Source organism: Schistocerca piceifrons, chromosome 8, assembly GCF_021461385.2.
Source record: "Schistocerca piceifrons isolate TAMUIC-IGC-003096 chromosome 8, iqSchPice1.1, whole genome shotgun sequence".
Classification (NCBI taxonomy): Eukaryota; Metazoa; Arthropoda; class Insecta; order Orthoptera; family Acrididae; genus Schistocerca; species Schistocerca piceifrons.
The window spans coordinates 221,882,195-221,897,327 of record NC_060145.1 but is presented as its reverse complement, the minus strand read 5'-3'; the positions used below and the strand labels follow the sequence as shown (position 1 = coordinate 221,897,327).

At 42.7% G+C, this 15,133-nt stretch overlaps 1 protein-coding gene across 1 annotated transcript in view; it reads right to left on the bottom strand.

Moving 5' to 3' along the window:
• Positions 1-483: 483 nt before the first annotated feature.
• Positions 484-15,133, bottom strand: part of LOC124712223 (atrophin-1-like) — a 391,525-nt gene continuing 376,875 nt past the window's right edge. Inside the window, exon 5 of the mRNA XM_047242517.1 lies at positions 484-4,251. Coding sequence (XP_047098473.1) covers positions 3,775-4,251 — 477 coding nt within the window. The 3' untranslated portion in view covers positions 484-3,774. The remainder of the gene's footprint in view (positions 4,252-15,133) is intronic.

Sequence of the window (15,133 nt, the reverse complement as noted above, 5' to 3'; positions counted from 1 at the left end):
TACTAAAGTATATGTTACATATGTCATGAAATAGCACTGATATTTCTGCAAGTGCCAGCGAATTAAAACATATCACAGCTGTTCGTTAAGTTGATGTATTTGCAGCCCTACTGAGTGGTATTCAGATTGTTTCTAGACTATTACCCTATGTAGAATTACATTAGGAACATAGACAATACAACTGAAAGAGAATTAGAGTAGTGCTCAGACAGCTTAGTAATTTGTTTTTGAAGTTTTCTTTTGTCACAGTATGTTTTTGGTCAAAATGATCTGGAATTTGTGACACACAGGATGACTGTTCAGCTGATAATTTTTTTAAATATGAGAGACATTCATAAGGGATCGTAGGTGCTTGGTATGACATGGGTCAAAGAAGTATCACTTCAAATTTTCATACAACTATTTATATATTATTGAAAGAATGTGGAAAGAGTAAAAGCTACAATATCCTTATTAAAGACTTTTAAAAATTTGAGAGTTTGTTTCTAAGCTTCACTGGCTATTTCACATTGTTCAAGAAAGAACAAATTTCAAACAACAAGTAATTACTAAATGAAAAATTATAATTCATTGCATATAATAAAAAACTTTTAATGGCTAAGTGAGGTTCCAAGTTAATGTAATTTTAAAAAGTGAGCAATGTAGGAAGTTTCAATTTCCTTCAGATGAAACATATTTACATTAGTCTTAAGCCATAGTTATTTGGTTACAGTTTGATTAAGTGGTCCTTCTCTATTTTACTCATACATAAAACAGAAAAGCATTTGACTTATGAATGAAATGACTTCAGTCAATATTTAAACTTGTTGATTACTTCCATAAGATGAAAGAGGTTGCTACTATGTACATATTACAGCAATGTGATGGTTGTGCGATTATAATACATAAGTGCGGGTGAAAATACTGGATAACATGTTCTACATCATGCGTAGAAATGTTACAATATTTTGCATCCATTGCTGGAGTGTATGTTGGAACAGGAAGAAGAAAGAATATACAATATGACATAGTCATTAAAATACAATCATAAAAACTTAACAGTTTTCTGGTATACAGTAGTTTACTTTAGGTTCCATTAGCTTTCATATGGTTTCAAAAGTAAGAGCTGCATTCTACTGCCACAAAAGAAGAAAAGATTAATGCTGATGTACTTCCACATTGTGGGCTTAAGTCACCCAAAATTATCCTTATCAATTCTTGTTCCACCGCCAAACTGACTTGTGAATGCCCAGATGACACCAACTTAATAAAGTGTGTACATTAACACAATCACAAAAATTTTATCTTTTTCTTTCCTTTCTTTTTATTGTGTGTTTGCCTTTGCAGTGCTGTGTTCAATGAAAAATGTAATTCACTTTGAAACAAACATTCACTGTGGTGAATGCAAACTGTATAGCTTTTGAAATACTTTATTGTACATTTAAACAGTTTGTCTTATAGTGGGAGTCCTGGTTTAGTATGTATTTTCTACAACATAGCACAAGTACTCATAAATGCATATTCCCAAAATGTCGAATTTATGGTTGGTATAGTATGTTCTGTACAGATAAATTTGTTCTTTCATCACCACAATAAGACAACTGTCATTTCAGTAGTACTGTAATGTTCTGCTTAGATCTGTGATTGTGACTTTGTAGAGATACTGTAAGATGGAAGCTGAAGGATGTGGAACAATGAAACAAAATAGCTAATATACATATGCATGATGCAAGCAACAACAAGTATTTCAATGGTTCTGATATTGACAGAAAAAATCTTACAAACCAATTTCCAAATTATGCATATATGTTCAAACTTGATAGCCAAGCTCACTGTATTCTATTAATGACATTTTTACACTGCCTTATAGTGTTAATCGAATTCAGACTTTCAGTCCAGCAAAACTCTGTGATGAACCAGGAAGCTGAAACAGTGTCATGTAAAGAAACAAGTGGCAAAGGCTCTGCCATGACTGAGGACCTTTTTTGTGAGATAGCCATCAAATTTTAATTATCATTTCAGAAAATGTAGTTAAATAAAAATTTGTTTATGTGCAGTATATCCTCCCAGTCCTGTTACATAATGAAATCACTGTGCTACAGTACCATAGCACATCACCAGAACATGAGCCAGATCACAATGGTGCAGTCCATCTCCACTTTGTCAGTAGGCTACATCATTTTGTTTTGGGCACTCTACCAGTGTGCTTCAATACTTTCCAACAATGATTTCATTGTGTACCAGGACTGCAGACTTGCACCTACAAAGAAGGAAGAAATACATTACCTAAATTTATTTTTGGAAGGTGTCAGTTAAAACATTATGAGTAAATCTGGTATTCACATGGTGTGTGGTTCCACAGCATTTAATTCTTTTTTATCTGTTGCAGACCATAGCATAACTGTATCATGAGATGGGTAAGGAAGTTCTGACACACCAGTTGTCGAAATGTGTAATTAAATTTATTTGGAGACATGTGTTTCTGAAAGACACAATCGCATCATCAAGAAGCAAATTCTATTAATGCCACCATTAATTATGAACACTGTACCATAATACGTATTATGTTTCACACGTGTGACAGTGCATGTTTGCCATTTGTTTATTTTTGATTGTGCCTAATGGCAACGAGGAATGTGGGATAAAGTGGCCTGCATGGGAAATGGCCCAATACATATTTTTTGTCATGAACAGCGCTGCAGCCTGGTGAGAACTGGTCAGACTAGATGTAACATACATCTTCAGTTTGACAGAAGACGTTTGTCCTACTATTTTACGTAAAATTTTTCTAATTTTCAGTTGTCTGATGCAAGGTAAGTCATTTATATTGTTCTTGTTATCTCATATATATGCTGAATAATATATTTTTACGATATGAGTGTTTAAACAATGCGTTTTAGGCTACAAATGAAGTTCTTTGTTGCTTCTTTGAGTGTGATGGTTTGCTCTGTGAACAACTAATGCTGACAAGGTGACTGATGGGGGAAAGTGACCACGGTACTTGGAAAGAGTGGTCAAGGTTTCTACTCCAATAACAGTTACTTTCACATATCAAAAACAATACTACAGATGAGATTGAGTTTTATACTCTTTTATATACAAAGCTGTCATCCATCATTCGATCCCTCTAAGGGATTTTGAGTTAATTAATGTATAATAATTAAGACCACCTCTGTTCTCTTATATTTAGTGTAATATAAACACGACTGGAAACGGTCTGCTGCAGGTGCTTGGTATTATTTCTGATATTAGGGCATCAAATTGCCTAGGAAATACGACCAGAATTCAGAACAATGGCTTGGCATTCTGTTGCAATGGCTCATTATCTGCTTCGGTAGGGGCAAATGGACACTATGTAAGCCTTCAGAAAAATGGATATGGTTCCTATATATATATTTCTTCCTTTTTCACTTAAAAATATGTGGTATGCTGTAACACACTTCTTTAGAATGGCCACTTTACCTCACGTTTTTCTAGTACTTGATAGTGGTGTCGTGTGTTGCTGAAACACATTGTGTTGGAAATTAAATAAATGACACATTTGAGCACTGGTGCGTCTTGATTTACGTTTGTCTTCCGTTCTTCGACAGAGCTCTATTGCGCCAGCCTTTACGATGGGCAAATTTTGTGATCATGACTATATATAAGATCGTATCTTCACGCAAGGACGGGAAAATTCATCAGCATTAATTTTTACCCCCTGGCAGCTCAGTAAACAGCGCGGAACGCCGCATCTCGTTTTTGCATTTCGCGTCGCGGCGCACTTTCTCGGCGGTGACGAAGGAGCGAGGGGGCTCAGTCGACGACTTGGACGGTGGCGTAGGCGCTGAAGGTGACCTTCTTGGGCTCGGCGCGGCAGTCGGGGCGGCGCGCCTTCTTGATGACGGACTTGAGGCGGTGTCCGCCGGCGCCGGCCAACAAGTTCTCCGCCGACCGGAAGACGTCGGGCGTGCTGCGCCTGCGCGCCGCCGTGCCGTACAGCGAGCACTGCTGCTGCTGGAGGTGGTGCTGGGGGTGGCCGCCGCCCCCGCCGCCTCCGCCGCCCCCCACGGCGTCGCGCAGCCGCTGCGACAGGCCGCCCAGGAACCTGGCCGCCTCGGCGTAGCGGCTGCTGGCGGCTGCGGCAGCCGCGGCTCGCCTCGGCCTCGGCGGAGACTTGCTGCGGCTGCGCGGCTGCGCATGCGCCTGCGGCTGGGCGCACCACGCGCTGCCGCGCACAACCGTGTACTGCGGCCACGCGCTGCTGGGAGACACCAGCTGCCCGCGCAGGACCTGCCCACACACACAAACACATCTACATCTATACTCCGCAATCCACCATACGGTGCGTGGCGGAGGGTACCTCGTACCACAACTAGCATCTTCTCTCCCTGTTCCACTCCCAAACAGAACGAGGGAAAAATGACTGCCTATATGCCTCTGTACGAGCCCTAATCTCTCTTATCTTATCTTTGTGGTCTTTCCGCGAAATATAAGTTGGCGGCAGTAAAATTGTACTGCAGTCAACCTCAAATGCTGGTTCTCTAAATTTCCTAAGTAGCGATTCACGAAAAGTACGCCTTCTTTCCTCTAGAGACTCCCACCCGAGTTCCTGAAGCATTTCCGTAACACTCGCGTGATGATCAAACCTAACAATAACAAATCTAGCAGCCAGCCTCTGAATTGCCTCTATGTCCTCCCTCAATCCGACCTGATAGGGATCCAAAACGCTCGAGCAGTACTCAAGAATAGGTCGTATTAGTGTTTTATAAGCGGTCTCCTTTACAGATGAACCACATCTTCCCAAAATTCTACCAATGAACCGAAGACGATTATCCGCCTTCCCCACAACTGCCATTACATGCTTGTCTCACTTCATATCGCTCTGCAATGTTACGCCCAAATATTTAATCGACGTGACTGTGTCAAGCGCTACACTACTAATGGAGTATTCAAACATTACAGAATTCTTTTTCCTGTTCATCTGCATTAATTTACATTTATCTATATTTAGAGTTAGCTGCCATTGTATACACCAATCACAAATCCTGTCCAAGTCATCTTGTATCCTCCTACAGTCACTCAACGACGACACCTTCCCGAACACCACAGCATCATCAGCAAACAGCCGCACATTGCCATCCACCATATTCAAAAGATCATTTATGTAGATAGAAAACAACAGTAGACCTACCACACTTCCCTGGGGCACTCCAGATGATAACCTCACCTCCGATGAACACTCAACATCGAGGACAACGCACTGGGTTCTATTACTTAAGAAGTCACGTCGCGAGACGGTCAGCTGGCGCTCCCTCCACTGTACAACCGATACTGGAACACTTCTGCTCTTACGTGTCGTACGATTTCAAAAACTGAAGGGTCACGTTTTTGAAACTCCGCCAGTCCGACGCGGAAGTGTGAAATTCGGCTACATGTATAGTTGCGTTTACCAGAACTATGTTTCGGTAGTTTTAGAACACTACATAAATGATTTAGTAAATGGTAGGATTTCCGGGAGTGTTGGTAGCATTGGTAGGGGAAGAGAAACAAATCAGTGTGTGAGAGAGAAACTGAAAGTCAATGACTTCGCTTTGTGTTTTGTTTGTTTGTTTCTTTGTTTTGCATATTATTGGAAACACACATCGTTCATTATTAGTCCACTGTGTATTTTATGCCCTTGCAAAATATAAATTGCATCAGTTCTGCGTTTTATGTAATCACAGCAATTGCTTTTGATGAAAGTACAGCTTTCACGCACACAGGGTGAGTCACCTAACGTTACCGCTGGATATATTTCGTAAACCACATCAAATAATGAGGAACCGATTCCACAGACCGAACGTGAGGAGAGGGGCTAGTGTAGTTGTTTAATACAAACCATACAAAAATGCACAGAAGTATGTTTTTTAACACAAACCTACGTTTTTTAAATGGAACCACATTAGTTTTGTTAGCACATATGAACATATAAACAAATACGTAATCAGTGCCGTTTGTTGCATTGTAAAATGTTAATTACATCCGGAGATATTGTAACTTAAAGTTGACGCTTGAAACCTCCGACGTTCAGTTGCGTGTTGTTACAAACACGGGCCACGGTCGGCGAGCAGCATCTGCAGGGACATGTTTACGATGAAGACCGTGTTTACGAGTGTGGCTGTAGTGCACTGTTGTGGTTTGGTCTAGCTGTCGCAGTGTCCGCATGTAGCGCTTGCTGCTATTGTTATTCTGCATTCGTCTCCGCACGCAGACCAACTGTAGTACACCGTGTTACCAGACGTCTGTGATAGTGTAGTGTTGTAGGAACTGTGACCATGGTGTATTCGAACTCTGAAAAGGTGGAGATGATACTCATCTAAGGCGAGTGTCGACGAAATGCAGCTGAAGCCTGCAGTGTGTATGCAGAACGGTACCCGGACAGAGAGCATCCAACGTGCCGCACATTGCAAAACATCTACCGCCAACTGTATGCAACAGGTATGGTCGTAGCACGCAAACGGGTCTGTAACAGGCCCGTCACAGGAGAAGCGGGTGCAGTTGTTGTGTTAGCTGCTGTTGCCATGAACCCACACATGAGTACACGGGACATTGCGAGAGCCGGTGGACTGAGTCAAAGTAGTGTCATGCGCATACTGCATCGTCACCGCTTTCACCTGTTTCATGTGTCGCTACATCAGCAATTACATGGTGATGACTTCAATCATCGAGTGCAATTCTGTCAATGGGCATCAACAGAGAATGCGTTGCAGTTCTACCTGTTTACCGATGAAGCGGGTTTCACAAACCACGGGGCAGTGAATCTACGGAACATGCATTACTGGTCCGTGGACAATCCTCGCTGGCTCAGACAGGTAGAGCGACAGCGACCGTGGACTGTAAATGTATGGTGCGGAGTCATTGGCGACCACCTCATTGGTCCTCACTTCATTGCAGGGGCCCAAACAGCTGCAACACACATCGCGTTTCTACAGAATGATCTGCCAACGTTGCTCGAAAATGTCCCACTGGAAACGCGTCGACGTATGTGGTATCAGCATGATGGTGCACCTGCACATTCCGCAATTAACACTAGGCTGACCCATGACAGGATGTTCGACGGGCGTTTCATAGGACGTGGAGGACGCATAAATTGGCCAGCCCGTTCTCCTGATCTTACACCTCTGGACTTCTTTCTGTGGGGTACGTTAAAGGAGAATGTGTACCTTGATGTGCCTACAACCCCAGAGGATATGAAACAACGCATTGTGGCAGCCTGCGGCGACATTACACCAGATGTACTGCGGCGTGTACGCCAGAGATTGCAATTGTGTGCAGAAAATGATGGCCACCACATTGAACATCTATTGGCCTGACATGTCGGGATACACTCTATTCCACTCCGTAATTGAAAACGGAAACTACGTGTGTACGTGTACCTCACCCCTCATGGTAATGTACGTGTGCGTCAGTGAAAAAGACCAATAAAAATGTGTTAGCATGTGGACGTAATGTGCTGTTCCAGTCTCTTCTGTACCTAAGGTCTATCACCGTTCCCTTTGGATCCCTACGCAATTCGGTGCTCTCCGATACACACGATCGAACAGCGGAGGAGTGGTACTCAAGCGTCAACTTTAGGTTACAATGTCTCCGGATGTAATTAACATTTTACAATGCAACAAACGGCACTGATTACGTATTTGTTTATATGTTCAGATGTGCTAACAAAACTAACGGGGTTCCATTTAAAAAAAACGTAGGTTTGTGTTAAAAAACATACTTCAGTGCATTTTTTTATGGTTTGTATTAACCAGTTACACTAGCCCCTCTCCTCACGTTCGGTCTGTGGAATCGATTCGTCAGTATTTGATGTGGTTTACGAAATATATCCAGCGGTAATGTTAGGTGACTCACCCTGTATATGAGTGTATGTATGCATGGAAGGTGTACTTGTAGCCTCGATCAGGTAAGATCGTAACTGCATTACCTGTATGTTGATTGAGTTGCATACCTATTGGGCGTTGTCTCATTTTTATCGCTTTGTATGCACATACGATCAGTGGCCCACTGGATTCACAGAGAAACTGGAGGCTGTGAACGATCTAAAAACTGACACAGGATATATACAGGGCAGTGTAACCTACGGAACTTTTTCTTCTACATAGTTATTCTCCTAAATATAAACAGTATTTATGGTATAATTGAAATTTTCGATGATTTGTAATGTGGAACCAAGGGATATTATGGTTTAAATTAAAGATAAACACAGATTTATCACTTAGCACTAGAAAATGCAATACCTTCATATATATGAGTGTATGTATGCATGGAAGGTGTACTTGTAGCCTCGGTCAGATAAGATCGTAACTGCATTACCTGTATGTTAATTGAGTTGCTTACCTATTGGGCGTTATCTCATTTTTATCGCTTTGTATGCATATACGATCAGTGTCCCACTGTATTCCCCGAGAAATTGAAGGCTGTGAACGATCTAAAAACTGACGCAGGATATATACAGGGCAGTGTAACCTACGGAACGTTTCTTCTACATAGTTATTCTCCTAAATATAAACAGTATTTATGGTATAATTGAAATCTTCGATGATTTGTAATGTGGAACCAAGGGATATTATGGTATAAATTAAAAATGAACACAGATTTATCACTTAGCACTAGAAAATGCAATACCTTCAAAAACAAAAAACAAAAACCGCAGTATCCTCAAAAAAGTAAGACAAAAGAGGTGAACAAAAAATCTCAAACATCGCTTCAATATGTCTATAAATATATAGATAGAATTATTTCTCATCATGACACACTCATATGTATATATATATATCATGATCCAATTGTACGTTTTACATCATGATCTATATGAGATTTTATTGTTCACCTCTTTTGTTTTACTTCTATTGAGGATACTACGGTTTTTTTTTGAGGATATTTTATTTTCTAGTGCGAAGTGATAAATCTGTGTTCTCTTTTAATTTATACTATAATATCCCTCTATTTCACATTACAAGTCAACAATTTTTGGATAAAACCTGAATTAGACATCGGCGATTTCAGCTATTCCATAAATACCGTTTGTATTTAAGTAACAGGCAGCAGAATAACTATGTAGAAGAAAAAGTTCCGTACGTTACACTGCCCTTTATATATCCTGAGTCACTTTTGAGACCCGCCTCCAGTTTCTAGGGGGAATCCAGTAGGACACTGATCGCATAGCATACAAAGCGATAAAAATGACGTAACGCCCAATAGGTATGCAACTCACTTAACGTACAGGTAATGCAGTTACGATTTTATCTGATCCTGGGTACAAGGAATACTGCTGTGGACTACGATTATTGATGATAGTCTACGGTAGCCTACTGCAGTTTAAGAACTCTAGTTACACGTCTACAGCCATCCTCTGTGATCGCGAAAAAGAGCGGCGCCCTGCAACATCACCCACAGGCTCAGTGACACTTCAAACAGCAAGGTGTTGACATATGTGAAAAAGGTCGGAGGTGTAAGGTGGGTTAATGATGTCAAGTTTGCATCAAATTTCACCACACTTCTGCCCAATGCCATTCTGGACGTGTCACCTGATAGGAAGGTCGTCACACCCACTCCTGGCCATTATTCACCCTGTATTGACGGCCGTGCGATGAAGTTTATAGCGGCGACACTCAGCGTTGTAATCACGCAGTTTTGCTATGTGTGGTCGAGGAAAATATTTCAGACACAGCACCGCTCAGAATCGACACGAAAAGCCCTAGGAGGAGGCATAAAGGGCGTCGATAAAACCCCTTGGGGCGTTCATTTGCACACATTTCGTGGTCGAAAACAGCAATTTGGAGTGATGTGCAACATAATGACGTTGCTGACAATCTTTGACATTGCTGAAATCCACCGGACGATTCAACTCTACTCTAAGGACGCTGTGGTGTTGTAACCCAATTGAAAGTGAGTTGACTCCTTTGGAATTCAGCGCTGCCGCAATCTTTGCTCTGATATGCAGGTAGAAACCACTACCGAATGTCCAAAACAATTTGACGAAATTTGAACACGATCCGAAGCAACGAAGTGTGTTTAGGTTTTTTTTTCAGCTCTCTTGTTTGCGCAGTCATGTCGCGTGATCATGGGGGTGGGGGTGGAGGGTGGGTGGGTGGGTGGGGGGGGGCGATATTGACACGTGACATGCATGGGGGCGGGGGGGGGGGGGGAAGGCAGAGGGGACCCTCTAAGACTCTCCAGATACACACCACACTTGGTGCAACCCGTGGACATTTGTTGGGCACTTTAAAAATGTTCCCGTGCAGAAACAACCATTCACTGATTCCTGGATGCCGACATGACACGCATCCCTTTCGGCAATCTTCAGATTCTGCATGCCCACGAGCAGACGCTACAACAGCAGTGTAGCGCTACATAGCTGTAGGATATCGAAGGGATTGTCTGCCCACAGGCACCTAAGAATCTGTCAAGAGTTGTCTCCGTATAGGTACATTTTTTAAATGCTCAAGAAAGGTGCGTCAGTGGCGCCAAGGGTGTTACCAAACTTGGGGAGCCACAGAAAGAACCTTTGCCGATTTTTTAATGGATATGTCAATGTTACAACCCGCCATATGAGCACACCACAAAGTGCGAGAACCAGGAGTTGAAACACCCCGAAAGCTCTTCGCTGCTTCGAATCACGTTTAAATTTCATCGAATGAGTTTGAAAGGTCCCTAGTGGTTTCACCATGTATACCAGAGCAAAAATTGCAGTCGCGTTAAACTCCAAAGCTGTCAGCTCACTCTCAATTTGATTACAGCCCTAAGATGCCCTTCGTAAAAAATTGAACCCTCCGGGAGGTGTCAGCAATGTCAAGGATTGTGGACAACGTCATTCTGTTGCACATCACTCCAAACTGCTGTTTCTGACCGCGCAATGTGTGTAAGCAAACGCCCCAGGGGAAGGGGCGGTTTCACCGACGCCTTTTTACCATGTCCTGAGTCCTCTTATCATCGATTCTGAGCGGTCGTGTCTCTGAAACGTTTTTCTCGGCTATCCATAAGAAAACCACGTGATTTCAACTTGCTGTTCTGAACTCCGTCACAGAGGCACCAAAAAAAAGGGGTGAAATGTGGGCAAGAGGGAATGTGTCGATCTTCCCATCGTGTGACTCTTTCACGGTGGCGTTGGGCAGAAGTATGGAGCAATTTTGTGCCAATGCCACATCGATAACCCACAGCAGAGTTCAGGTGAACTTTCGAGCTTTGGTCTTTTCCTGCACGGGACAGGTGAAAATGTGTACACTGACCGGGCGTCGAACCCGGGATCTCTTGCTTACATGGCAGACACTCTATCCGACTGAACCATCGAGGACAGAGAGGGTAGTGCGAGTGTAGTGAATTATCCAAGGCACGCTGCCTGTGAGACCCACATTTCCAACTTGTTGGCCACACACTACATTTGTAGATCCCGGGTTCGAGTCCCGGTCGGGGCACACATTTTCAACCGTCCTCGTTTATATTTATCAACGCCTGTAAGCAGCTAAAATGGTCTGGATTTCATTGTAATTTCATTAAAGAGGAAGGTTGTAGGCACCTTTGCGCCAAATTTCTACATCGTAATGGGAACAATTACTGAGTTTTGAAAAAGTGGCCCTTTAATTATGTTGACTAGTGTACTTTGAATCGAAGTATAATATTGTGCAACGTCGCTACGAGATACGCAGACGAATGCATCTGAGTGTTTTGAGCAACACATGCAGAAAAAATGGGCAAACCTTTCTTACATCAACAAGTAACATGCCACTGGCAGAAGCACTACAAGACAACCTTTTAGTGTGACCCTGCCTTTATTGTATTAATCATTTATGCTGTTGATAGTTCTACATATAAGTATATAGATAGAAACTCGGTAGATCGCATGTTATTTGATTTATTGAATAGCTCCGTTCGTCATACGCGAGCATCCTCAGATCTGTGGTACTTCCAGTGTATAGCAACACGTGTGATTAAGTTAACCAAAAAGACTCGACTTAAAGAAACGATTTCAGTTCGGTTACTCAGCCACATTGACGTACGACTCTACTTTTATCCATTTTCTGATGATAAACTTCTTTGTTGAAGATAATAGCTGTTGTCAATGTGTTGGTTTCTGCGCTATTAATGAAAGTTAGGAAACGAGATCGTATTTAAATTGAAAGGACAAAAGTTCCGAAATAGTTTTCATCTCGCAAGAGGAAATATTTGTGTAAGAGGGAAAAATTTCTTGAATGGGAGTCATGGGGTGGTTTTCTGCTTACCGTGAGGTAGCCTTAAAAGCGGTAGTCGCTTTTTTTGTATATATATTCGTTATTTACATGGCCCCTTTTGCAGGCAAGCCGGCAGCAGCCAGGTTACTTTTCTTAGGCCTTCGGTTGACAAATAAAAGACATACACAGTAAATTTTTGTGATGATAGAACGCATGACAAGATGATGGTGTTGTTTTTTTTTCGCTCAGTGATGACCAAGACGATGAGGTTGGGGAATGTTCCTGGTTTTGTATGGTATAACATCTGAATGAGAAGGGTGTTGAAGAGGATGTTATGAAAAGAGTTTATGTGATTGTGTATTGTAGTCGGGATGTGTAAATTGCGTAGCCGAGCGGTCTAAGGCGCTGCAGTCGTGGACTGTGCGGCTGGTCCCGGCGGAGGTTCGAGTCCTCCCTCGGGCATCGGTGTGTGTGTTTGTCCTTAAGGTAATTTAGGTTAAGTAGTGTGTAAACTTAGGGACTGATAACCTTAGCAGTTCAGTCCCATAAGATTTCACACACATTTGAACATTTTTTTTTTTAAATTGCGAGATTTTTGGATTATTCAGATAGAACAGGGAGGATTGGAGCCTTAAGGAAGGGACACTTGGTGTAGCCTACTACTGGTAGAAGAAGTACAACTCAGGGATTATCCTACAGTCAGCGAGAAGGAAGGGGTTAAAAAAAGTTACTCCAGAAGAGGGTGTAGACTTTAGAGTGATCTTAGACGAAAGGAAAATGGGATATGCTGATATACGCGTGACAGCATGTCAGGAATCTCAAGGATGGGGGAGGGGAGATACAATATAGTGATAAGGAGGGTATAACTGATAAATTTTGGGAGTAGTGAAAGTTCCCGCAAAAATTCCATAAGTGAGGTTGAGGCAATTTATCTTTATTTTGTCTCGTTTGGTAAAAGATAATATAGCTGGAGCGTGAGGTTTCATGCAACTGTATTGCTTTAACAAGTTTTGCTTAGATTGTAGAGGAATTACGTCTGCTCCGACCGACTTTGGAGCGGTGAGGTAAGAACGGTAGCTGAAGGCAGCGAAAGGACAATTTCCATTCGAAAGCGAACTGGCGACAGTCGACGAGACTGGCCACTATGACACAACGTCCGTTGGACGGTCCTGTGGCTCCACCGCCGTTTCGTCCGCGCCTCAGTGCTACGGAGGGCCGCAGCTCTCGTATTAATGAAAAGACTTTCTCCTCCGCCGGGAAGGCGGGCCCCGCTCCACGCGCTGTGGCTAACGACTGCCCCCGCAGCCAGATTACGGGGCCGTCGCCGCGAGGAACTGCTAGGGCAGATCTTCTGTCTGTTAGCGTAACAGGCTTGCGGAAGAACGATTTAATAGACAGAGCGTCTTCTGTGAACGCTGCGACGGCTTTAAAATAAAGTTATTCGCAAATACTGTCAGCTTAAATATTACACTCGTACACTTTTAATTTCTCTTACTGACTTCTCAGAGAGCTGATCTTCTCGATATTCGCCATTCAAAAAGACCTGGACCGATAATACTTCTCAGTTTTTGTGTCAGGCAGTGAGTTTTCTCGGAATTCCATTCACAAAGACCTGGACCGAAAATACTTCTCAGTTTTTGTGTCAGGTAGTGTGTGTTCTAAATTATCTACATCTACATCTACATGGATACTGTGCAAATCACATTTAAGTGCCTGGCAGAGGGTTCATAGAACCACCTTCACAATTCTCTATTATTCCAATCTCGTATAGCACGCGGAAATAATGAACAGCTACATCTTTCCGTACGAGCTCTGATTTCCCTTATTTTATCGTGGTGATCGTTCCTCCCTATGTAGTTCGGTGTCAACAAAATATTTTCGCATTCGGAGGAGAAAGTTGGTGATTGGAATGTCGTGAGAAGATTCCGTCGCAACGAAAAATGCCCTTCTTTTAATGATTCCCAAACCAAATCCTGTACCATTTCTGTGACACTCTCTCCCATATTTCGCTATAATACAAAACGTGCTGCCTTTCTTTGAACTTTTCGACGTACTCCGTCAGTCCTATCTGGTAAGTATCCCACACCGCGCAGCAGTATTCTAAAAGATGACGGACAAGCGTAGTGTAGGCAGTCTCCTTAGTAGGTCTGTTACATTTTTCTAAGCGTCCTGCCAATAAAACGCAGCCTTTGGTTAGCCTTCCCCACAACATTTTCTATGTGTTCTTTCCACTTTAAGTTGTTCGTAATTGTAATAACTAGGTATTTAGTTGAATTTACGGCTTTTAGACATACAGGTTTCCTTCGCTGTTTACATGTCTGAATTCTGTCTGGGCACCGAACGAGGTGGCGCAGTGGTCAGCACACTGGACTCGCATTCGGGAGATTACGGTTCAATCCCGCGTCCGGCCATCCCGATCTAGGTTTTCCGTGATTTCCCTAAATCGCTCCAGGCAAATGCCAGGATGGTTCCTGTGAAAGGGCAAGGCCGACTTCCTTCCCCGTCCTTCCTTAATCCGATGAGACCGATGAACTCGCTGTCTGGTCTCCTTCCCCAAACAACCAACCATCTGTATGGGCGTCTTCAATGCAATTTTTGAAATGTACTCGTACTTGCGAATATCGACAAGCATAAGCTGGACGATGGCATGACGACAATGAATATTTATACTGGACCGGGACTCGAACCCGGATTTCCCGCTTACTGTGAGCGGCCATTTACCATTAGGCTGTTCGAGCACTCTTCAGGGTCAGACGAAAATGTGCATATGTCGTGAAGCATGCATCTACATCATGCACTCGTAAGTCCATTATGTATACCAGCGGAAAAATGCTCCTATCGGAGCACAAAAAATACCAGTATGTTCCTATTTATTCAAAAAAGCTCTCTCACGCATTCAGTCCAGCTCATTGTCATTATCTTTTAGTGTCTCTCTAACTGTCACTGTCTGCACAATCCTCTTTGTT